The sequence below is a fragment of the Ovis canadensis genome, chromosome X, assembly GCF_042477335.2.
Source record: "Ovis canadensis isolate MfBH-ARS-UI-01 breed Bighorn chromosome X, ARS-UI_OviCan_v2, whole genome shotgun sequence".
NCBI lineage: Eukaryota > Metazoa > Chordata > Mammalia > Artiodactyla > Bovidae > Ovis > Ovis canadensis.
The window spans coordinates 130748881-130775799 of NC_091727.1; the positions used below are offsets into that span (position 1 = coordinate 130748881).

Genomic DNA, 26919 nt, shown 5'->3' on the forward strand with positions numbered 1-26919 from the left:
GGAGGCCTGGCGTGCTGCAATTCATGGGGTCGCAAAGAGTCGGACAGATATTCCATGTTCCCAGGTAGGAAGAATCAATATTGTGAAAACGACTATACTACCAAATGCAATCTACAGATGCAATGTGATTCCTATCAAATTATCAATGGCATTTTTCACAGTAATAGAACAAAAAATTTCATAATTCATATGGAAACACAATTCATATGGAGACCCCAAATAGCCAAAGCAGTCTTGAGAAAGAAGAATGGAGTTGGAATAATCAACCTTCCTGACTTCAGATTATATTACAAAGCTACAGTCATCAAGACAGTATGGTACTGGCACAAAAACAGAAACACAGACCAATGGAACAAGATAGAAAGCCCAGAAATAAACCCATGCACCTATGGGTACCTTATTTTTGACAAAGGAGGCAAGAATATACAATGGGGCAAAGACAGCCTCTTCAATAAATGGTGCTGGGAAAACTGGACAGCTACATGTAAAAGAATGAAATTAGAATACCTCTTAACACCATACACAAAGATAAACTCAAAATGGATTCAAGACCTAAATGTAAGATCAGAAACCATAAAACTCTTAGAGGAAAACATAGGCAGAACACTTGATGACATAAATCAAAGCAAGATCCTCTATAACACACCTCCTAGAGTAATGAAAATAAAAACAAAAGTAAACAAATGGGACCTGTTCAAACTTAAAAGCTTTTGCATAGCAAAGGAATCTATAAGCAAGGTGAAAAGACAACTCTCAGAATGGGAGAAAATAATAGCAAATGAAACAACTGATAAAGGATTAATTTCTAAAATATACAAACAACTCATACAACTCAATGCCAGAAAAACAAACAACACAATAAAAAAGTGAGAAAAAGACCTAAACAGACATTTCTCCGAAGAAGACATACAGGTGGCTAATACATGAAAAGATGCTCAACATCGCTCATTATTAGAGAAATGCAAATGAAAACTACAATGAGATATTACCTCACACTGGTCAGAACGGCCATCACCAAAAAGTCTACAAGTAATAAATGCTGGAGAGGGTGTGGAGAAAAAGGGAATGCTCTTGCACTGTTGATGGGAATGTAAATTGATAAAGCCACTATGGAAGATGGTATGGAGATTCCTTTAAAAACTAGGAATAAAACCACCATATGACCCAGCAATCCCACTTCTAGGCCTATACTGTGAGGAAACCAAAATTGAAAGAGACACATGTATCCCATTGTTCACTGCAGCACTATCTACAATAGCTAGAACATGGAAGCAACCTAGATGTCCATCAACAAATGAACGGATAAAGAAGCTGTGGTACATATTCACAATGGAATATTACTCAGCCATTAAAAGGAACACATTTGAGTCAGTTCTAATGAGGTAGATGAACTTAGAACCTATTATACAGAGTGAAGTGAGTCAGAAAGAGAAAGATAAATACCATATTGTAACATATATATATGGAATCTAGAAAAACAGTATTTAAGAATTTATTTACAGGGCAACAATGGAGAAAGAGACATAGAGAATGGTCTAATGGACATAGGGAGAGGGGAGGAGAGGGTGAAATGTATGGAAAGAGTAACATGGAAACTTACATTACCATATATAAAATAGATAGCCAATGGGAATTTGCTGTATGGCACAGGAAACACAAACAGGGGCTCTATATCAACCTAGCGGGGTGAGATGGGGAGGGAGATGGGAGGGAGTTTCAAAAGGAAGGGGATATATGTATACCTATGGCTGATTCATGTTGAGGTTTGACAGAAAACAGCAAAATTCTATAAAGCAATTATCCTTCAACAAAAAATAAATTAAAAAAAAAAAAAAAGGAAAAGCTTCACACTAAAACCTCTAACATCAGGACACCAATCTTATCCAAAAGAGTAACATGTTCATGAAATGTCATTTCCCCTTAACTTTCCTCTGACACTAGAGGTTCCCATTCCATCCCTTCCAGTTAGCTATATATTGCCTCATAAACTAATCTGCTCAGGCACTGGATGTGTGTATATAAAGGTAAGTACACATAACTATTGTACTCTGTTTGACTAGTCTGAACTCATGATGGGATGACGAGTAAAACTTTGTTCTAGCCACCTTTGTAATTATTTTTATTGGGGCATAGTTAATGTCTGTTAAATGAATAAAGTAAGTAAGTGTAATACCTGAAAAAAGCATCCAGAGCTCTCCTCTTAAGGTCTCTGGAATCCCTCTTACAACCAGATCTCGAGTCTTTTTGGTCCGAAACATGCTAACACCACGTCCACATTCTGAAAATAGAATGTTCCAGGACTGTTCCTTCATCTTTTCTTTCAACTATTAAAAAAAAAATCAAAGCAATTAAACATGGTGAGAAATCAACTTAATCTGAAATTAAGTTTCAAATAACTTGACAACTTTCTTCACCAAGAAACAACACCTATGAAAAATAAGAACATAGAAAGTCAAAATCGGTATTCACAGATGGGCTAACCACTGGAATACTGTCATCACAAAAATCTTCTAAACCCATGTGAGCATAACAGCTTTAATTTACTATTTTAGTTCTTAGCTAAACTCACGTTAAAATGGGAAAATCAGGACACTTAGGAGGTAAAACTTTGAACCATCATTCTCACCAATCACTCCAATTAGGATTGACTGTCAGAAATCAATGCAAATATACCCAAGATTCAACTTCCATCTTAATTCTAGATAATAGTCATATTTTGTATCTGCTAGAAAATCTTTTCCAGCCCTAAAAGAAGAATTTTCAGTTGCAATACCTTCTAGTCTAATATTTTTATTTTTAATCAATTGTTTCAATCCATAGATTTAAATATTTTGTTTTCCTACCATTTTGGAATCAAGAGTCTCCAAATTCTGAGGGTGAAATACTGTCATTAAAGCTTCAGTGTTCACAGTTTTGCTGCATTCTCTCTGACATGTCAAAGACTGTACGTCGGTATCATCAGATGGGTCTATAGAATCAGAACTAACAGGAACCTGGAAAAGAAAGAATATAATTGTTCCAAATGTATACCTAAAAGTTTCTGCAAGAGGAAAAAGTGCTAATGTTCTATCTGTCATTTAAGAACCATGATTTATATACATAATAAGTATTAATGCAATGTCTCAGAAGAACATTGTTTTTCTATCAAAATTAGAGATGTCAACAAACCAATGTCAAGAACATCAAACTTAGGACCTTAGTGAATCAATTCCTCTATATGGGCAATAAAATACTAGCCAAATATTAAAGAGCAAAAACTGTTCAGAACACTGGAAATTAACCAAAGGTACAGAATGAACTGAAAAGTATCAATTAAAAAAAATTATTGAACCTCAGTAAGAACACCAGTCTGTTAAGTTTTAACTGGAGGTTATTCCCATCCTCCCTCCCTTCCAAGTTCAAAGGTATGGTAGTCATGAAAGTCAGCACTATCACAGCCAATGGATCTCTTGGAGGTTCATTAAAAGCCCCATCCCCAGAACACAGTTAATATTTTCACCGAATTAGTAGCTACCCAGAAAACTCCATTCCCAGGGTGTTGTTACCATTGGATTTGACTCAGAGCTCAGTTCAGTACAGTTCAGTTGCTCAGTCATGTCCGACTCTTTGCGACCCCATGAATCGCAGCACGCCAGGCCTCCCTGTCCATCACCAACTCCCAGAGTTCACCCAAACCCACATCCATCGAGTCAGTGATGTCATCCAGCCATCTCATCCTCTGTTGTCCCCTTCTCCTCCTGCCCCCAATCCCTCCCAGCATCAGAGTCTTTTCTAATGAGTCAACTCTTCGCATGAGGTGGCCAAAGTACTGGAGTTTCAGCTTTAGCATCATTCCTTCTGAAGAACACCCAGGGCTGATCTCCTTCAGAATGGACTGGTGGGATCTCCTTGCAGTCCAAGGGACTTTCAAGAGTCTTCTCCAACACCACAGTTCAAAAGCATCAATTCTTCGGTGCTCAGCCTTCTTCACAGTCCAACTCTCACATCTATACATGACCACAGGAAAAACCATAGCCTTGACTAGATGGACCTTTGTTGGCAAAGTAATGTCTCTGCTTTTCAATATGCTATCTAGGTTGGTCATAACTTTTCTTCCAAGGAGTAAGCGTCTTTTAATTTCATGGCTGCAGTCACCATCTGCAGTGATTTTGGAGCCCAAAAAATAAAGTCTGACACTGTTTCCACTGTTTCCCTATCTATTTCCCATGAAGTGATGTGACCAGATGCCATGATCTTCGTTTTCTGAATGTTGAGCTTTAGGCCAACTTTTTCACTCTCTTCTTTGACTTTCATCAAGAGGCTTTTCAGTTCCTCTTCAATTTCTGCCATAAGGGTGGTGTCATCTGCATATCTGAGGTTATTGATATTTCTCCTGGCAATTTTGATTCCAGCTTGTGCTTCTTCCAGCCCAGCGTTTCTCATGATGTACTCTGCATATAAGTTAAATAAGCAGGGTGACGATATATAGCCTTGATGTATTCCTTTTCCTATTTGGAACCAGTCTGTTGTTCCTGACCTGCATATTCAGAGCTCAGCTCTTTGTAAAAAGTACTTTCCTCAGGGCAATCTGCTGATAATGTCACAGCTGCCTAAGGCTATGATATCAATTTGGAGCAAACAAGAGCCTGGCTAAAATGTTAAAGAAAGGCTTTGAAAACCAGATGGCCATAAGGGAACTTTGAAAGATTCCAACATATTATTGGGAATCTGAAAGTATGCATGAGTATACAAGACTGTGAACCTGCCCAGGAACAAGATGGGACAGGAGAAGGCCCCAGTTACTCCACTCAGGCTGATCTTGGAAATAAGAAATGAAAACTAAGGCTGACTATAAACTGCCTAAAGTATGAGGAATACCTTTACACAAAGATCCCCTTGGTAGAAGGTGGAGAACCTAATGGTTCAAGGCATTTAAGGGCATCTCTGACCCATCATTGGCTGACCACTCATTTATAATGACTGAGGGGGTGATCTGAAGAAGCCAGGCTTAAAAATACACACAAGGGGCTTCCCTGGTAGCTCAGTGGTAAAGGAGAAACAGAAGACAATGCAGGAGACACGGGTTTGATCCCTGATCCAAGAAGATCCCACATAATGTGGAGCAACTAAGCCTGTACACCACAACTATTGAGTCTGTGCCACAATGAGAAACCCACACACTGCAATTAGAGAGCAGCCCCTGCACGCCACAACTAGAGAAAAGCCCTTGCAGCAACGAAGACCTAGCACAGCCAAAAAAAAAATTTAATTAAACTATTTCTTAAAATACAAACAAGAATTATTTTTCGAAAAAAGGCAACCAACAAATGTCCCTGAAGGGCCTCACTTCTTAGACTTTTTTAAACTAAGAATAGAAACCAGCTATTATACATATATTCAAAGAACTAAAGGAAACTGTTTAAAAAACAAATAAAGGACTCAGTTAAAAAGTAGGTAAAAGACCTAAGCAGAGACCTCACCAAAATATATATATATATATATATATATATATATAAAAAGATGACAATCATATGAAAAGATGCTCAATATCATATACCTTTCAGTTCAGTTCAGTTCAGTCGCTCAGCCATGTCCGACTCTTGGCAACCCCATGAATCATAGCATGCCAGGTCTCCTTGTCCATCACCAACTCCCGGAGTTCACTCAAACTCACGTCCATTGAGTCAGTGATGCCATCCAACCATCTCATCCTCTGTTGTCCTCTTTTCCTCCTGCCCCCAATCCCTCCCAGCATCAGAGTCTTTTCCGATGAGTCAGCTCTTTGCATCAGGTGGCCAAATACTGGAGTTTTAGCTTCAGTATCAGTCCTTCCAATGAACATCCAAGACCGATCTCCTTTAGGATGTACTGGTTGGATCTCCTTGCAGTGCAAGGGTCAAGTCAAGAGTCTTCTCCAACACCACAGTTCAAAAGCATCAATTCTTCGGCGCTCAGCCTTCTTCACAGTCCAACTCTCACATCCATACATGACCACTGGAAAAACCATAGCCTTGACTAGATGGACCTTTGTTGGCAAAGTAATGTCTCTGCTTTTCAAAATGCTATCTAGGTTGGTCATAACTTTTCTTCCAAGGAGCAAGCGTCTTTTAATATCTTTAGTAAGTAAGTAAGTAAAGTCACTCAGTCGTGTCTGACTCTTTGTGACCCCATGACTGCAACCCACCAGGCTCCTCAGTCCATGGGATTCTCCAGGCAAGAATACTGGAGTGGGTTGCCATTTCCTTCTCCAGGGGATCTTCCCGACCCAGGGATCAAACCCAGGTCTCCCACATTGGAGGCAGATGCTTTAACCTCTGAGTCACCAGGGAAGCCCCTTAATATCTTTAGGTAACTGCAAAGTTAAAGAGTGAGATACCATTTCATACCTATTAAAATGGCTAAAATCCAGGATACTGGTAACACCAAGGGCTACTGAAGATGTGGAACAAGAACTCATTGCTGATGGGAATACAAAGCAGTACAGTACTTTAAGAGATGGTGTGACAGTTTCTTATAGAGCTAAACATAGGGTTACCTTATGATTCAGCAACTGTGCTCCAAGGGACATATCCAAATAAGCTGAAAACTTACATCCACACAAAAATCTGCACATGAATGTTTATAGCAGCTTTATTCATAACTGCCAAAACCTGGAAGCAACTAAGGTATCCTTCAATACGTGAATGGATAAACACTGCTATTATACATATATTATACATATATTATATATATCCAAATATATCCAAAAAAGGAATACTTTTCAGCAATAAAAAGACAGGAACAATCATCACAACTAAGAGCTGTTTTTTTTTTTTAAAAGAGAAACAAAACTGATAAACCTTTAGCTAGATTTACCAAGAAAAAAAGAGAATTCAAGCAAAATTAGAAATGAAAGAGACTTTGTCTGATGACACAGAAATTAAAATGATCATAAGGACTACTATGACTGATTATATGCCAATAAATGGGATGACATTGAAGAAACACACAAATTCCAAGAGACATACAATCTACCAAGATATAATCATAAAAAAATAGGAAATCTGAACTTAACCAATGATATGTAAGGAAACTGAATCCAATACAAAATCTCCCAACAATAACAATAAAAATCCCTGGCTTCATGGATGAAATCTATCAAATATGTAAAGAAGAATTAATGCTAATCCTCAAACTCTTCCAAAAAATTGAATAGGAGTCAACACTCCCAAACTTCTTTTACAAGGCCAGCAGTCCCCTGAAACCAAAGCCAGATGGGAACACTACAAGAAAAGAAAACTACAGGCCAAAAATTCATGATGAATACAGATGCAAAAATTCTCAACAAAATACTGGCAAACTGAATTCAACAGCACATTAGAAGGATCATACACCATGATCAACTATGATCTCTGGAAGGCAAGGATGGTTCAAAATATACAAATCAATAAAATGAATTAGAATAAAAGGCAAAAACCATATGATCATTTCAATAGATGCAGAAAAATTATTTGACACATATTCAACATCCTCTCACAATAAAAACTTTCAATAAAGTGTATACAGAGAAACATACCTCAATATAATAAAGGCTATGTGTGACAAGCCCAAAGCAAACATCATACTCCATGGTGAACGGTTAAAAGCTTTCTAAGATTAAGAACAAGAAAAGGGTGCCCACTGTCACTACTACTATTTAACAAAGTACCGTACATCTGGGCCAGAGAAACTAAGCAAGAAAAACAAATGAGATATAACTACACACTTGTTAGAATGGCTTTTATCAAAAGACAAGAGTTAAGTCTTGGCAAGAATATGGAAAAAAAGAGAGCACAAGCACAGTTTGTGATGATGCAAATTGGTGCTGCACTATGGAAAACATGTATGAAGGTTCCTCAAAAAAATTAAAACTAGAACTACCACTTGGGGACTTCCCTGATGGTACAGTGGTTAAGAATCTGCCTGTCTTAATATAGGAAGGGGACACGGGTTTGATCCCTGGTCCGAGAAGATTCTGCATGCTGCAGAGCAACTACTGAGCCTGTCCTCTAGAGCCTTTTCTCAGTATATATTCAAAGGAAATAACGTCGCTATCTTCAGTTGATAACTGCACCCCATATGTTCACTGCAGCATTGTTCACAAAAGCTAAGACAAACCTAACTGTTGACAGATTAATCAACAAAGAAAATGTGGTATACAGATAAACAAAATATTATTCAGCCATAAAAAGGAAGTTTTGCAATGTGCAACAATATTGACAGACATTAAGGGCGCTACACTAAGTGAAATAAATCGGACAGAGAAAAACAAATACTGTATGATCTCACTTATATGTGGATTCTAAAATAGCCAGCTTTACAGAAGCAGAGTAGAATGGGGTTTGCAGGGGCTAGGAAAGGGGGAAATGAAGAGATGTTGGTTAATGTGTACATACTTCTAGTTTATATGAGAAATAAACTCTAGGAATCTAATGTTCTAGGAATCTAATGTACAGCATGATGACTATAGTTATTGATAATGTATATCTGAAAGTTGCTATGAGAGTAGAATTTAAATGTTTTCACTATAACTACAAAATTGTAATTACATGAGTGGGTGGTAAGTGAAAGAACTTTACTGTGGTAATCATTTAATTGATATATAAATTGTATAAGTTTGAGATGTATGATGTGATGATTTGATACACAGATATATTAAGGCCCATTTTAATATATCTGTATATCAAATCATCACATCATATATCTCTTACACAATTTGTCAATTATCACAATAAATCTGGAGGGGAGCGGGGAAAGAACCTAGCAGTTCCTTACATAAATAGTTGAAGTTTAACAAGTATCTGTTGAATTTTTTTTTAATTTAAAAAATGAGATATCAAACCACAAAAAGATATGGAGGAACCTTAAATGCATACTGCCAAGGAGTCACTCTGAAAAGAATACATATGTTATATAAAATTTTGGAAAAGGCAACCCCTCATTCATAAAACTAGGATCATGGCAGCTGGTCCCATCACTTCATGGCAAATAGATGGGGAAACAATAGAAAGAGTGAAAGACTTTATTTTCTTGGGCCCCAGAATCACAGTAGATGGTGACTGCAGCATGAAATTAAAAGACACTTGCTCTTTGGAAGAAAAGCTATGACAAACCTAGACAGCATATTAAAAAGGAGAGACAATACTTTGCTGACAAAAGTTCATATGGTCAAAGCTATGGTTTTTCCAGTAGTCATGTATGGATGTGAGAGATGGACCATAAAGAAGGCTGAGCACCAACGAATGCTTTCAAACTGTGGTGCTGGATAAGACTCGAGAGTCCCTCAGACTGCAAGAGATCAAACCAGTCAGTCCTAACGGAAATCAACCCTGAATATTCATTGGAAGGATTGATGCTGAAGCTGAAGCTCCAATACTTTGGCCACCTGATGCAAAGAGCCAACTCATGAGAAGAGACCCTGATGTTGGGAAAGATTGAAGGCAGGAGGAGAAGGGGCCAACAGATGAGAAGGTTGGATGGCACTCAGTGGACATCCGTTTGAGCAAGCCCCAGGAGATGGTGAAGGACAGGGAAACCTGGCATGCTGCAGCCCATGGGGTCTGAGTGTTGGACACAACTAAGCAACTGAACACACAACACAGAAGGGTTGAAAGTTAAAGAGGATTCAGGGAAAGTTTAAAAGGAGTATTCAAAACAACGTCTGAATATAAGGGTAGGACAGAAGAATCTTAGAAAGGGGAAAAAAAAACAATTATTAGTGAGTATATGTCCTGTGTTACAACACTTTCTTTTTTAAAAAAGCTTGTTTTGACAAGTATGGATCTGACTCTACGATCCCATGGACTACAGCTGGCCAGGCTCCTCTGTCCATGGCATTTGCCAAGCAAGAATACTGGAGTGGGTTGCCATCTCCCTCTCTACTTGACAAGTATACTTTACTATTAATGCTAAATTTTGATGTTCTAATTAGAGATTATGTTTTTCCAAAGCCAACTCAAAAAGTCGTGGTTGTAGTCTGGATCTCAAAGTAAAGTGCATTCTCTTAATTTAGGACATATGACTGAGACTCCAGCTTATCTATTAGTTGTATATCTAAACTATAGTAAAAGTAGCCAAGAAGGAAAATAAAAATAACCCTTATAAAATGCCAAATATCAACATATAAAACAGACAGCAAGTGTGCTGCTTCTCTCCATCATTACCTTTTAAGTATTCACAAAAGTCACATTAACATACTGCTGCTGCTCAGCTGCTTCAGTTGTGCCCAACTCTTAGTAACCCTGTGGACTGTAGCCTGCCAGGCTCCTCTGTCCATGGGATTCTCCAGCCAAGAATATAGGAGTGGGTTGCCATTCCCTTCTCCAGGGGATCTTACCAACCCAGGGATTGAACCTGCATCTCGTATTTCATATTTACCTTCAAAGATATTTGTTTAAAAATCAATTTAATATTTGGTTTGAAGAGCATAATAAAAAATTAGGAAGATAAGCTTAAATTTCTTAACTTTTATTTTTGTTCTGGCACTTTGAATGGGAGGATTTTACGCCAAGGCCGTAACAATTCTATATATCCATATAGCTATATAGATATGTAGAATATGCTGTATATAAATATACACTCACACTTGTGATGATTATAAATTTGGCACTCTTCAGACATTTAGTGCCTGAGCAAAATCCAATCACATGAAGAAGCTACGTAGGTTGCTGACTTTATAAAGGGTATTCTTAGACTGGTTTGGTTTCTGGTATCTGCTATTGACTTTAGAAACAGCATATGGCTTCTAAAAGTGAAGAAAAGGCAGAGGAAAGACAAATATTTCTGTATGTGTAACTTTAACTTTTCCACAATTAGATTTAAATTAAAATATCTCATTAAACTCAGTATAATAATGACAACTGGGGGCCACAGTTGATCTGTAAATTCAAAAACTACAACCAAAATACAAAGAAATACTTCCCTTAGATATCACAAGCTTATCTTAAAATATGCTCCTGTACATTGTTGTTGTTCAGTCACTCCGTCGTGTCTGACTCTTAGAAACCCCATGGTCTGCAGCACACCAGGCTTCCTTGTCTTCACTATCTCCCGGAGGTTGCTCAAACTCATGACCATTGAGTTGGTGATGCCATCCAACATCTCGTTCTCTGTTGCCCCCTTCTCCTCCTGCCTTCTATCTTTCCCAGCTTCAGGGTCTTTTCTAATGAGTTGGCTCTTCGCACAAGGTGGCCAAAGTATTGGAGCTTCAGCTTCAGCATCAGTCCTTCTAATGAATATATTCAGGATTGATTTCCTTTAGAATTGACTGGTTTGACTGTACATTGTACATAACTTTAAATTAGTGTTAATTTTATTTTTAATAAAACTTCTGATTTCCTAATGTTGAAATTCCAATCCCAAAGAAGGGTAATGCCAAAGAATGTTTTCAAATTATTACACAACTGCTCTCATTTCACAAGACAGCAAGATAATGCTCAAAATCCTTCAAGCTAGGCTTCAACAGTATGTGAACCAAGGACTCCCAGATGTACAAGCTGTATTTAGAAAAGGCAGAGGAACCAGAGATCAAATTGCCAATATCCATTGGATCATAGAAAAAGGAAGGGAATTCCAGAAAAATATCTACTTCTGCTTCATTGACTATGCTAAAGCCTTTGACTTTGTGGATCACAACAAAGTGTGGAAAATTCTTCAAGAGATGGGAATACCAGACCACCTTACCTCTGCTTCCTGAGAAAACTGTATGCAGGTCAAGAAGCAACAGTTAGACATAAAGCAACAGACTGGTTCCAAATTGTGAAAGGAGTTCGTCAAGCCTGTATTGTCATCCTGCTTATTTAACTTATAGGCAGAGTACATCACACAAAATGCCAGGCTGGATGAATCACAACCCTGGAATCAAGATTGCCTGCAGAAATATCAACAACCTCTGATATGCAGATAATACTAATAGCAGAAGGCAAAGAGCAACTAAAGAGCCTCTTGCTGAGGGTGAAAGAGGAGAGTACAAAAGCTGGCTTAAAATTTAACATTCAAAAGCAAGATCATGGCATCCAGTCCTATCACTTCATGGCAAATAAATGGGGAAACAATGAACACAGTGACAGACTTCATTTTCTTGGGCTCCAAAATCACTGTGGATGGTGACTGCAGCCATGAAATTAAGAAGCTTATTCCTGGAAGAAAAGCTATGACCAACCTAGACAGCATATCAAAAAGCAGAGACAACATTTTGCCAACAAAGGTCCATATAGTCAAAGCTATGGTTTTCCCAGTAGTAATATACAGATTTGAGAGTTGGACCATAAAGAAGGCTGAGCGTCGAAGAATTGATGCTTTTGAATTGTGGTGCTGGAGAAGGCTCCTGAGACAGCAAGGAGATCAAACCAGTCAATCCTAAAGAAAATCAACCCTGATTATTCATTGAAGGATTGATACTGAAGCTCCAATACTTTGGCCACCTGGTGCGAAGAGCCAACTCATTAGAAAAGACCCTGAAGCTGGGAAAGATTTAAGGCAGGAGAAGGGGATGACAGAGGATGAGATGGTTGGATGGCATTCAATGGACATGAGTTTAAGCAAACCCTGGGAGATAATGAAGGACAGGGAAGCCTAACATACAGCATTCCATGTGGTCACAAAGAGTCAGACATGACTTAGCAGATGAACAACAAGAAATGTTGAAATAAAGCTACTCCACACAGCTTAAGCATCTCTAATTTACATTATAGCTACAGAAAATATATTACTTTATTCTGACAAGGCAAAGAAAACATCAGTTGTGTGGGTTAGATTATTCTTTTTTTAAGAAATTATTTATTTTTGGCTGTGGTGTGTCTTCATTGCTGCATGGACTTTTCTCTAGTTGCAGTGCTTGGGCTTCTCATTACAGTGGTTTCTCCTGTTGCAGAGCATGGGTTCTAGAACTCCCAGGCTCTAGAGCACAGGCTCAAAAGTCATGAAGCTCAGGCTTAGTTGTTCCACAGCATGTGGGATCTTCCTGGATCAGGGATTGAACCCTTGTCTCCTGCATTGGCAGGTAGATTCTTTACCACTGAGCCACCAGGGAAGCCCTAAAGTATTATTCTCCTCTGCATTATCATGGAGGATAAGGAAGCCGTTAGATAGGGTTGGTTATGAAAACTAATGAAACAAGTATATTTATAAACACTTCAATAATCTGTAGATTTTGCTCTTTTAAACATTCCAATGCATAGCTCAATTTCTACCTCTTCTTGACATTCTATAGTTCCTATGATCCACTTACAATGTAGTTGCAAAGCATCAAGTAAAGGATCTTTAGCAGTACTTTCCCTCTTAAGTCACTTTGCTTAAAACTAACCTAAAAGGGCCCATTTTTCTTTCACTTATTATAGTTCTGAAAAATTATCGTATCTGGTAATATTTCTTGAGTATACATGTTAATAAAAAATAAAAGATTAATGTGTTTTCTAAGCATTTGATTGGAAAATTTCAAAACCTGTGTATGTACCGGGATTTTAACTTAACAAAATGTGGAGAATTTTAATTGACATATTTAAAAATTTAGACAGAACTGATACTTACCCATACTCCCAGTTGTTTCTGGGAGCATTTGTTCTTTGTTTCACAATTTTATATACTCATGGGAAAAATTTCCTAGTTCTTCCTGTATTCATATTTAGATTTGTTGATTTAGACTTCCTTGAGATTTAGAATAAAAAGTCTTGTTGTTTGTATATAATTTTTTAATATAATTTTTTCTTTGTTTCAGTATGCTAGGTGTAGCTATAAAATAACTACAATGTCTGTCATTTAGAAATCAAATGGAACCAGCTCCTCTTTAAAAAGCTCTCTTTACTATTTTTAAAAATGTAGTATAAAAATAAAGCTAGACATATACAGATTATAGTAAACAAGTTAATATTCCTCCTCATTGTGAAGATAAAAATCTTAAGTGAAAATAGAATGTTATGTCAATTAAAAAAAATTTCCAAGCAAGCCAGTTTACTTACTGGTATTTTGTACATATCTTTGTTAAAACCTTTAAAAATGGCTAAGAGAAACTAGAAAACCTTAGAACTTTGACATACATCTGAAAAGACGGCAAACTCATTTTGAAACAAAATCCTTTCTTGACAATTGAGCATATCCAACTATTAAGATGCATCTGAGAATTTTCAAGGGAAAAAAATTCCAGGTATTCAGGTTTAAGAGAAACAGATAAAGGAAAGGGAAAGATAAGCAGAGCATTACATCCAACACAGAGACTGAATCTGAAATGGACTTAGGACTGAAAAACAAAAGTGAGATAAGCAAGAATATGTGAGCAAGACTGATCAGTTTACTTATGTCCTCACATCAAACTGTGGTATACTGTGGGTATATATATTTGACAAGAATGAAAGATTAGCAAGTTGGAGCACAAAAACTCTTAATGGCCAACATGAAGGTTCTGTGTCTGGAATAGAGATTGTTGTTGTTCTGTCGCTAAGTCATGTCCAACTCTTAAACTGAAATATATAAATATTTTTAAATTATATGCTTTCATTGCACTTTTCTCTTATCAAGTAGAGAGTCAGTCTTGTCAATTCTGCATTCAAATTGACTTAGCATAATATTTTCAGTCTCTGCTCTAGGGGAAGAAATAAAAGCCTCTATAATCCAATCCAAGTAAAATAATATAGCCAGTGAAGCCAATGTTGATTTTTTCTTTAAATTTTTAATTAAAATAAAAGTAGTTGTAATGTTTTATCAATCTATTAAAATATGAGATTGAAAAAGAAAAATTAATTTGAATTGAAACTACATTTCCATAAAAGATAAACATCAAAATCAGGCTTTTAATTATCTTTTGCCAAGAATATTTGCTTTGTCTAATATTTTACAAGTAAATAGATATGTCACTATTTTGTTTTGGCCCAGATTATATAAATAAGGCTCACCTGCTTGATGTTAAATAAAAAGATTATCAGACCATCTCCCTACAGCAATAAGAGTCCTTTTTTAATGCCCCATTGAATTCTCATAGTTTGAGTTGTTAAAAGCCATGCTATGCAAAGTACAAGGTATGTATATATGATTAAACAACAAATATAGTCAAGAAAAATAACAAGATAATTTTTTAAAAGTCTGAATTCCTAAAAAGTGATAATGTCCCTAATTTTCACTTCTGCTTTATGATGTGACTTAGAGAATACAATTTCTTTGGTATTCATCTTATAAAAACTAAACATAAGAATAACAGGAAAGGTACTGTGAGTTCCTTTTAAAGAGGGGACCACACAAACATAAATCTTTTTTTCAAAATGATTTGATTGGTATATAATTACCTCTGTGCTAATATCGTGATATTGAGTTGAAGTTGTCCCACACTTGAGCCTGAGTTTTGCCACCAACTGCTCAAATTCTTTTACTTCACTGAAGCGAAAAGCTGTTTTTCCTTTGACGCTAATGATGACAGATTTGCTGGAATCATTTGTCTTATCTATAGCTAAGACCTGGGGGATGAAAACATAAGTGAATCACTTTTTTTTCTCATTTTTGACAAGGTCAGGCAAAATGGCTTAGCTTATTATTATCTGTTTTTTGTGGCAACAAGTTTTGGTCTGTGGTAGGACTTAGTAGGGAATAGACTGGGTACTAGTAGTATCACTGATACAAGCAATCTCAGCGCAAGTTATTTCACTTCTTTAGGAAAAGGTTAACATGTAACCTTTAAAAATGACAAATGTAAAAATTCAATGCTGCAATACTGATAACTGATTTTGACTTATAGAAAAGCTATCAATTCTATTCTTTCTGACCATGTATATATATCAAATGTGATAGTGTAAGTTTTGGTATTCATGTCATAAATGTCTGAGTGATTACACTCCATGTTGCATCACCCAAACCCTTATGTTGTACATAAACTTTTAGTTGTTTTCATTTTCAATAAGAGCTATAAGGTTCTTATCCTAGTACTCTCATCCTTAGGAATGGTACTCTTATCCTGGAGAATATTATGGAACTTAAAAAAGATTATTTAAAAATTACTAAAAAGATGTTGCATATTGTTTTTAATAATTTACAAAATTAAAGGGTATTTTACTCTGTGAATGATCACATTTTTGAACTAAAAACTGATATGCAACTAAACTTACTTTACCTCTCGTAATGGAATGATTACACTACACAGATTGCCATCGTGGCTAGCAAAGCAGATATAGTTTTCCGATATGCACATTTTTCCATGAGTGTTGAAGTGGCTGAATGGTACCCATAAGAAACATTCATGTACTTCTTTCAAAGTCTCTTCTTTGGGCAGCCTAAAAAAAGCATTAAATTGCTCACTGTGGGCTCGGTTTTCCAGACCTCTATAGGAAAGAAAAAAAAGAAGGGGCTCAAATGATGCCTTCTAAAGTGTACACATGTCTACACTCATTAAGTGCACTGTAAAACAGAACGATTAAACACTACATGTTATGCTCTTCAACAAATTATGGAATGGAAGAAACACATTGATTCCTAATCAATTTGTTTGTTCTCTTTTCCAGTTTTGTATTATTAGATTCCAGTACACAATGGTTAGAGATGATGTAGGTCTTCAAACCATCTGTTAAAGGGTGATTTGCTAGGAGACTATTCTATTATTATATTCATATGTGAATATGGCTAAAACCAATCTTGGAAGACAATAATTTTTACACTTGGTTATCAGGAAAATCAAGAGAGTTACCCAGTTCAAACAAAATGATGAAAGTTTACAGTATCAAAATTTAGATGGGAAGACTAGTACATAAAAATAACATTAAAATCAAATGAAGCAAAAATCTAAATGAATGTTTAAAAAATTCAAAGTAGAGACACAATAAAACAACAGTGCTTGCACAGTTTTGGGCACAGGATGGGTGTCAATAAATACAGATGACTTGTTAACTGACACATAAATATATAAATAAAAAACAATTGCTTAAAATAGCACAATTTTTCTAGAGGCATTAAACACTTGTGCTAAGCAGCAAAGCCATCTGGGGTAGTGAGTAAATTATGCAAGTTCTAATTCTAAGCCAAAAAAGTTAAAACTAAATTTATCCTTCCAGCATATACTGTTTGAACATGTGGCAGTTCACCATGTCTTTTAAAAGTAATTCTGATAAATATGAACAGAGACTCACAATTTTTACCTCACTTAAATTGCAATTTGGTGGGTTTTTCCACTACTATTGAAAAACATAAGATCTTTTTATATCAATGAAAAGATGTCTGTGATATATTATTTTAAGAGGAGAAGTAGACTGTAGCATAATATGTGATGTTTAATCCCATTCATGCTTTTGGCAAATATTTTTTTAATTCATGCATTAAAAGGTCTGGAAGGATATATACTGAATTTAGCTACTATAATACATATTTGTAAAAACAGTAAACCAAAGCAATAGATATTCCATTTTTAAAATGTCATTTGGAGACGAAGTCTAAATAATCTATTTTTTTAATGTACTAGGGAAAAGGATTTAGATATATATGATTTTCAATGCATGTGCTTAGCCACTTCAGTCATGTCCGATTCTCTGTCACACGATAGACTACCAGCCCACCATGCTCCTCTGTCCATGGGATTTTCCCAGCAAGAATACTGGAGTGGGTTGCTATTTCCTCCTCCAGGGGATCTTCCAGACCCAGGGATCAAACCCACATGTCTCCTGCATTGAAGGTAGATTCTTTACTGCGGAGTTGCAGGGGAAGCCCTAATTTTCAATAGGTTCTTTTAAACATGCACATAGACAAAAATGAATCTACTATACCTCATTTAAATACAGACTTGGTAATGAATAACTTATTTATAAGTGGCCTTTTAGGATATTTTAAGGGAAATAAAATAGCTAAAATGTTTATGCTTAGGGTGGCTAATCAAAACAACCTATATAAACAAATGCTAAATTATATTCTTAATCCTTATGGAGTTCTACTGATAAATCATGCACACTGGGACCTAATTTTGATAGTAAGGTGTAAAACAAATTCACCTTGCCGATCTATTTCCAGAAAAGTAAGCAGGCTCACAAAGGGAACCCTTATGTATATAGATTTTAGGAATGGTTTAAGAATAGGTAAGAGGAACAACTGTACCCAGGTTAGGGCTATGTAACACACAGCATCCAGGTTACTAGTTCTGGTCTATCCACAGGACTGCAGCTTAGCTTTCTCTTATTTACACTTCCCCATACAGTCTATACCCTCATCCTTCTTGCCAGAAGCGGTTCTCACTAGCTATTTCTGGATTCTCTCCCCTTTGGCACACTCATTTCAGTCAACTGTTCTGAGTGTTGAGCAGGATGAAAGGGCTCTGGTCGGTTTCAGCAAACCAAATATAGTGGCAAACAGCTATAAGACAGATACTTCTGATGCAGGCACTAATAATGGTAACTATTTATCTAGTGCTTAATATTTTACAAAGTGCTTTCACAAGTTACATTGCTCATTCCTTACAAGTGCTCTCTGAGGTACAAACAACAGATGAGAAAACTGAGGTCCTGAGAGGTTACAACTTTTCCCAGGGTTGCTCTAATCTTATTCTAAAGCTCATGTTCCATTGATTCTACTAAATTATCCTTATACTAAAATGTGAAACTCTCAGGGGGAGAGAGTTGGGAGAGGGAAAAATTGGGAGTTTGGGATTAGTAGATGCAAGCTATTACATATAGGATGGATAAACAAGATCATTCTGTATAGCACAGGGAACTATATTCAATATCCTCTGATAAACCATAAAGGAAAAGAATATGAAAAAGAATATATGTATAGCCAACTGAGTCACTTTGCTATATAGCAGAAATTAACACAACATTGTAAATCAACTATATATCAATAAAATTTTGTAAACAAAGAAAAAATGAACCTACCTATAAAATGTGTTTAAAAATAAACAATACATTTAACAATTTCAGCCTTAAATCTATCTAGGCTACTCCTCAGGCTAACCATGCACACAAAAACTTCTGTTTCTAAAAACACTCCAGAGCAAATCCTACTGAGATCTTAAGAAATAATTTTCAAATCTAACTTCTATTACTTCTTAACATTAAATTTCTCACAGAGGATACTATCTGTGAAATGCAAATGAATAAACTTTAAAAACTCACACATCAATGATTACTCCAAAGAAAAACTATCATATAACATAGAACAGTTAACTTTTTAAAAATTAATTTATTTAACTGGAGGCTAATTACTTTACAATATTGTGGTGGTTTTTGCCATACATTGACATGACTCAGCCATGGGGGTACGTGCGTCCCTCATCCCAAACCCCCCTCCCACCTCCCTCCCCATCCCATCCCTCTGGCTTGTCCCAGTGTACCGGCTCTGAGTGCCCTGTTTCATGCATCAAACTTGGACTGGTCATCTATTTCACATATGGCAATATACATGTTTCAATGCTATTCTCTCAAATCATCCCATCCTCACCTTTTCCCACAAAGTCCAAAAGTCTGTTTATATCTGTGTCTCTTTTTCTGTCTCACGTATATGGTCGTTGTTACCATCTTTCTAAATTCCATATATATGCATTAATATACTGCATTGGTGTTTTTGTTTCTGACTTACTTCACTCTGTATAATAGGTTCCAGTTGCATCCACCTCATTAGAACTGACTCAAATGTGTTCTTTTTAATAGCTGAGTAATATTCCATTGTGTATATGTATCAGAACTTTTTTATCCATTCGTCTTTTAATGTTATTCAATGCCACCGTTCTTTGGTCAAACAATACTTTAAAAAATAAATATTAATTAAGCTTTGAATACCTTTTAGTGATTTGTAGAGGATCATCAAGGACTGGGTCATTATCAAATGTCTCTTTATCAAAAATTCTTTTTATAGCATAGTTTGCCAGTTGTTCCATAAGAAGGTATGTTTGGTTAATATGCAAAAACATCGAAAAGTAGTGATTCTCTCCTTGGGAACACACATGAATACTCTCTGTCAGTATGACATTTGAAGTCTTTTCAAGTTTTGAGACTGCATCCCAGGAGATAATGAGTTTTACTGCAAATTAGAGTTATAAGTAGATATGATTAAGTTTCTCAATGTTGATTAATGTTTATTAATCAGGTCTTTCAAAACAAACAACAGTCACTTAAAAAATGCTATGAACAATTAAAATGCTTTTGAGTTCAAGATTAGTTTAAATTTTGAAGCATAACAATGAACATACAACAACTGATTTTAGGAACAGATATATAATTCACCAGGGAAGTCCCTAATTTTAAATAATTTCTAATCTTTTTTTCTGATTTAATATTTAAACCTGATATTAAATTTGGTATTTCAATTTATACAATTATATAACTATTGGTGTAAAAGCTATACATGTGCTATGAACAGTACTGCTTGATTCTTCTTTGTAGCTGTAGGACATTAGGTACTATGATTACTACACATATGTGTATTGCATGTTTAAAACAATTATTTAAATATAGATTGAAGTCAGATCACCATCATCGTTTAATATTCATTTGCTTCCCACAACAGGCAAGGCATCTATATACAATTCAAATGGTTATGTTAAACAACCAGTCTTAAAAGTATTCTTCCCCAGATGAAGTGAACTTTTAAATGTATAGTTTAATTACCTTTAATATCTATTCTATTACTTTACATGCAACCTAATACCATCACAAAGTTGATAGGTAAGTTTGTAAATTCAAAGTCATAGTAAACAACAGAAACCACTTACTTTCTGATCCTAACAAAAAAGAATAGAAGCTCAGAAAATTGGTGCTAAGATATAGCCAACCTTGACAAGGAACTCGTCCTTTCCAATAACTGCACGAGTAATAGGTAACTAACTTTTCCTGCTCTGGCAAACCAAAACATTTTTCAAATTTCAAAAGGGCTTCTCGAAATTTTTCAGGATCGTCTTCTTTTGCAAAAGAATGTTTTCCCTCTTCAGCAATTAATCCCTAAAGGAGACAAAATAATTTCTGAAAATTAATAATTACCCATCAACAAAAATATACCTCACATGTTTAAACAGTTCCTTGAATAAAACTGTGTATACACATACACACATACCTACATCTCTTACGACAGTAGTGAGCAGATCTTTAATTTTGTAATTCAATTTCTTTAAATTTGCAATTTTATCATTTAATCTTTTCCTAATGCCTCAAAAGAACCTACCAAAAATACAGGTGCTAAATATTATTTTGATTGAGTGAAGGGTTCTTTCAAAGAGATTCTGAAATGAAAATATCCCTAACTGCACTCACAAGGGAACCAAAGAATAACCACTACGTTTACAACTCTCTTTAGTTCTGATTCTGATATTTCTATGTGTGCTTCTGCCAGTCCTGAAAGGTGCCAATAAAACAATGAGCTTCCATGCAACTTTCATCCTCAAATAAATGGGTCAAAGAGTTTAGTATTCCATCTACAAACTATATCCATGCCACTTACTCTTATCTTTCCTTGTACAAAATTAGTAATATCTTCATTTGAATCGAACACAGATAAGGTCTTCATGATATTTTCTTCTAACCACTCCCAATGTTTGGTTATTTCTTCTCTGTCGGCTCCTGATTAATAATAAAAGAGAAAGAGAGACTCAAAGAAAACTTCACACACACACAAAAAAACTGCTCTTGATATTTATAAGCTTAGTTTAAAAAGCTATAAAATAATATTTGCTCTTTTAAAAAATGATCATCATAAAGGAACAGGATACAATGTTTACTCTCCATGTCATCCTTAAATGTGAATATGAACACTAGTTTTCGTTATAAATAGAAAGAATAAAATATTTAATGAAAGTGGAGAAAAGTAAATACAACTCACGAGAAAGGATATAAAATTTTGAAAACAAGGTGCCAGTAACTGGTACCTATAGTAACCAGTTCTTTTAAGAGAATATATCGAGTGTGTGCTCAGTTGCTCAGGCATATCTGACTCTTTGTGACCCCACAGACTGTAGCCCGCAGGCTCCTCTGTTCATGGGATTTTCCAGGCAAGAATACTGGAGTGGATTGCCATGCCCTCCTCCGGGGGATCTTCCCAACTCAGGGATCGAATCTGCATCTCCTGCAGCTCCTGCACTGCAGGCGGATTCTTAACTGCTGAGCCACCAGGGAAGCCATGATATATAGAGTATGTGTGTATTTGTTAGTCGCTCAGTCGTGTCTGACTCTTTGCGACCCCGTGGACTGTAGCCTGTTAGGCTCCTCTGTCCATGGGAATCTCTAGGCAGGAGTACTGGAGTGGGTTGCCATTCTCTTCTCCAGGGGATCTTCCCAATCAAGGGATTGAACCTGGGTTCCCCACATGGCAGGCGGATTCTTTACCATCTGTGCCACCAGGGAAGCCCAAATATACAGGGTACTAGAATATAAATATACATAATTTAATCTTTGTTCTTCAAATAATACAGTCTTCTAATAATACTGTATGACTGAAAGCAGCATGCATATGACAATCCTATGCACACTGCATAAACATGGATCTCATCTGTGGCATCCCTCAGGAGTAGGAAGCTTTCTCTCAGTCAACTCTTTCATTAAAAAGCCTAGTCAACTTACAGAAATTTTATGAAAGAGATTAGAAATCCTATAGCAAGGTTAAATCCTTGTGATCTGCTGAATCAAGGTTAGGTGGTTTACTGAGGGTCAGAGTACTTGCACTGACGGTCAGTATTATGCTTAACTCTGGGTTGCTTTGGTTTGAAGAACATTTTAATATCTATCAATTTTGCCCTATAACCAACATACGTTTAAGATCTCCCCAGCACTGTAGATTATACAAATCTCACTCAAAAGAAATATTCTGACTTCTAAGTATGTTTTATGACATATGGAGAGTGATACACTAAAAAATGTATTGATGGCCTTCCCTGATGGTCTAGTGGTTAAGAATTCATCCACCTGCCAGTTCAGGGAACATGGGTTCTATCATTGGTCGGGGAAGATACCACATACGGTGGAGCAACTAACCTCATGCCTCACAACTACTGAGCACATGCACTGCAACTACTGAGACTGCACACCTAGAGCCTGTGCTCCACAACAACAGAAGTCACCACAACGAAAAGTCTGCACTGCAATGAAGAGTAGCCCCTGCTCACTGCAACTAGAGAAAGCCCATAAGTAGCAACAAAGACCCAGTGGCAGCCAAAAATAAATAATTTTTTTAAAAAGTATTGACACTTCAAAACTGCCTATTTCCTACAGATCAGTTAGAACTGTATTCATGTTACTCAAGTCATCACACCATGTGTAATAACTTTCTTTAATGAACCACAAATAAAAGCCATGGGGAAATTTTAAGGCCTTTATTGTGGCCCTTTAGGTAAAAAGAAGCTTCACTAATAGGTAAGTACCATATTTCTGTGCATTTCCCAGGTGGCTCAGAGGTAAAGAATCTGCCTGCCAATGCAGGAGATGCAGGTTCAATTCCTCGATCAGGAAGCTCTCCTGGAGGAGGGAATGGTAATCCACTCCCATATTCTTGCCTGGAGAATCCCATGGACAGAGGAGCCTGGCAGGCCACAGTCCATAGGGTCACAGAGAGTCAGACATGACTGAGCAACTGAACACGCATGCACTGTTTCTGCATCAAGTTAATTTGGGAAGTAAGTGGTATGATCATCCTTTTTGTTTAAGAAATGAGGATATAATTTCTACCAACTCAACTTAGAGTTGAGGTTATAGACATCTCATGATATCAGCAAGTATAATATCTTCCATATTTAGTTTAAATGGTATTCAATTTGAAAGAGTCAAGAGAAAACACTCATCAGAAACACTAAAGGAAATTGAGAGGGAGATGCAAAAAACAAGCCACACAGTTTTAAAAATTAATTGTATGCTATATGTTCACACACATGAACTGTCCAGAAGTTCACATGCTTTTGTATTTTTTAAGTATATCTACTTAAAAAAGAGAGGGGGAGAAGAGAGAAAGAATCAGAAAAAGGCAACCTTTCAACATTAAAAAAACCCATAAATCTCAGATTCTAATTTAGACCAACATTGTAATGGCATCATTAAAGAAGTAACAACTATCACTGTATTTTTTCTTAATTTTGAGTTGCTATATTAAGAATCATCCTAATTCCTTTTCTACCACAATAGATACATGTTGAAGAATCTGAACCCCCTGAAGGACGCATTTGAACATATTCATGGATGAATATGTTGCACTACGTGTAAATTATCCCTTCATATTTCAAGGATATGATGCTTTGTTCAGGTTTTCAGGCTTATATTTTCTTAGAGATCAGCCTTTAAGTTTTGGGCTTGATTCTCCTCATCTGAATTATTAGAGATGAAACAAAGAACTTCATGGGGGAGGTTCTCATCTTCCTAGCAGTTGGGTTAAGCCGGAAAGGTGAGTTGAAGAAAGGAGTCAGATTAGCAGTAGCACTGATCAAAATTTGCTCAGAATCAACACTGCCAGAACACATGCTTCAGGTCTCACATATTAATGGATTTTTAAAAAGTCTGTAATCTTTCTTAAATAGATATTTTTCTAGTCTCTCAAAGCAGAGCTGCACATTTACCTCAATTCTAAATCAAAACAACTGGGGAGATTCTATTCCCATATAGGTCATTACAAAGTATTGAGTAGAGTTCCCTGTGTTATACAGTAGGTTCTTCTTAGTTATCTATTTTATAGTAGTGTGTATATGTCAATCCCAATCTCCTAATTTATCCTTCACCCTCCCATATACCTCATTTTTTCCTACATCTGTGACTCTATTTGTAAATCAACTATACTCCAATAAAAATTAATTTTTAAAAACTGGGGAGTATAAATAAAATTTAAATATTCAGTTTCTTAAGATCCTTATTTGTTTGAATTCTATGTTTTAAAATTCATACTCAAAAAAAAAGAAAAAAGAAAAAAAAATTCATACTCACCACATGCAATTGACAGGTAAACTTGAGAATCTGGTGTCTGATGTAGGATGCGAAATGGAGCTACTTTTGCAGTAGAGTCTAAGACTGAATCAAGAGTCCCAACCAAAAGTCCTGTTGTAATAAAGAGACCATTGAAACAAGGATCTTACAAGAGATAAAATCAATATTGCTTCACACGACTAACAACCAATGGATTTTTTTTTTTAATTTCTAACTCAAAGCTTCCTTACAGAGATTTTTCTTAAAGAAAAAAATACAATCGGGATGAAGAGACTACAGTGTTCCAATGTCAGTAGTACTTTAAAAAATTATCTTTCAATAAAATAAGTCAGATTCATTTGTCTAAACCTCATGATATATTTGCAGCACTTATTTACCTCCTTTACAAGGTTATGTTTAGAGCAGATAAGAATGTAGATTCTAGTAACAGAGATTTCCTAGGTTTGAATCCTAGTACTAACTTGTGTCAACTTGACCCAGTTGTACTTACCTTTTCTTCATCCTCATTTGTAAAATAAGGGGGGTAAAACTGGAGCCTACCACAAAAGGTTGTTGGAAAGATAAAATGAGTTATTATTACACATAAAACACTTAGCACAATGCTTAGCACATAGTAAAAGACTCAATGTTAGCTAATATTATAAGAAAAACAATGGATTTTAACAAGATAAAAATCTTGATTAATTAAAATGCTTAAAGGGGATTTTTTTTGTTTTTAACATTTAATTCCTCAATTTCAAATTCAAGGTTTTGATTATTTAGCTTCAATTTAATTATTTGATATTTCCTACTCCTCCTACAGTAAGTTTCCTGTTTTCTTAATTTCTCCCATAAAGTCTTTGCATAGCAAGTCTGGGCTTCCCCGGTGGCTCAGTGGTAAAAAATCCACCTGCCAGTGCAGGAGACCCCAGTTTTATCCCTGGTGCCAGAAGATCCACGTGCCATAGAGCGTCTAAGCTCGTGAGACAACAATTAAGCCAGTGCTCTAGAGCCAGAGAGCCACAACTGCTGAGCCCATGTGCCCCAGAGTCTGTGCTCAGCAACAAAATAAGCCTGGGCACTGCAACCAGAAAGCAGCCTGGGCTCTCTGCAACTAGAAAAAAGGCCCACGCAAAGCAACAAAGATCCAATACAGCCCCAAATAAGTAAATCAATAAAAACTTAAAAAGTCTCTGCTAAGCAAGTCTTTTTTACCTAGAAATGTTAATGCAAGTCTTGTAGCCCAGTGTGGCTAATCCAAATTCTATGTTTTCTTCAATACCCAATTCCCCTATGAAATCTTCATTGGCAACCCCAAGCAATTATGCCTTCCCTTGTCTCTGATTATACACAGCACTTAAAGTCTGTATGATACAACCCAGCATTCTGATTATTAGGTTAGTTATTACAACTACTTTCTAAGTACTTCATGTATATTAATTTTGTCTCCTTACCTAGATTATTAGTTCTCTGAGGACAAAAACCATGTCTTCTACCTCTAAGTTTCTATCCCTAACTTTCAGAAGCAAATCAGTGAGATGGCTGAGAAACATAAATCAATCTTTCTTTTCTGGAAGCTTTGACTGGTTGAGTGTTGGTTTTACTTTATGAGGCATTCCTCTTTGATTTAGCATACAGACTTGAGAAAAAAATAACTCAATTATAAAACAGGCCTTTGGCTATTTTCCTATCTTTACCCACTTAAGAGGAGTTAAGATTTCAAGCAAGATTTGGATGAGAATATAGGTACATTGGCAGATGTGAGGTAGGGAGTTGTTATAAGCATAGAGGGAAGTAAATTAGAAGAGTAGAAGATAAAACAAAGAAATAAAGAGAAACTTGGCTCAGGTGAAAGGAAAGGGTGGGAGAGAGATGTAGGAATTGGTAAAAAGTAAAAACAGGGGTCACAAATGCAGCATATTAATTAGCAGCCTTAGAAAGAAGATTTTGGCAATCATAACATGTGCAGATTATAGAAAAAAGCAATTATCTGATATGAAAAAGTTATACTATGAATTGAAGACTAAGAAAAAAAAATATGAACACCCAAACAAATATTATGAAAGAGACGGTATGGGGGAAGAGAGAATAGGAATGAAGATGC

At 36.1% G+C, this 26919-nt stretch overlaps 1 protein-coding gene across 2 annotated transcripts in view; it reads right to left on the reverse strand.

The window, feature by feature from the left end:
* The window catches only part of TBC1D8B (TBC1 domain family member 8B), a 74855-nt gene that overhangs the window by 30998 nt on the left and 16938 nt on the right, over positions 1–26919 (reverse strand). For both annotated transcript variants that reach the window (XM_070290980.1, XM_070290981.1), the window contains exons 2-9: positions 24837–24947; positions 21382–21500; positions 20660–20885; positions 19728–19968; positions 16088–16295; positions 15270–15437; positions 2844–2993; positions 2174–2324 (exon numbers count right to left, since the gene is read on the reverse strand). In XM_070290980.1, coding sequence (XP_070147081.1) covers positions 2174–2324; positions 2844–2993; positions 15270–15437; positions 16088–16295; positions 19728–19968; positions 20660–20885; positions 21382–21500; positions 24837–24947 — 1374 coding nt within the window. The remainder of the gene's footprint in view (positions 1–2173; positions 2325–2843; positions 2994–15269; positions 15438–16087; positions 16296–19727; positions 19969–20659; positions 20886–21381; positions 21501–24836; positions 24948–26919) is intronic.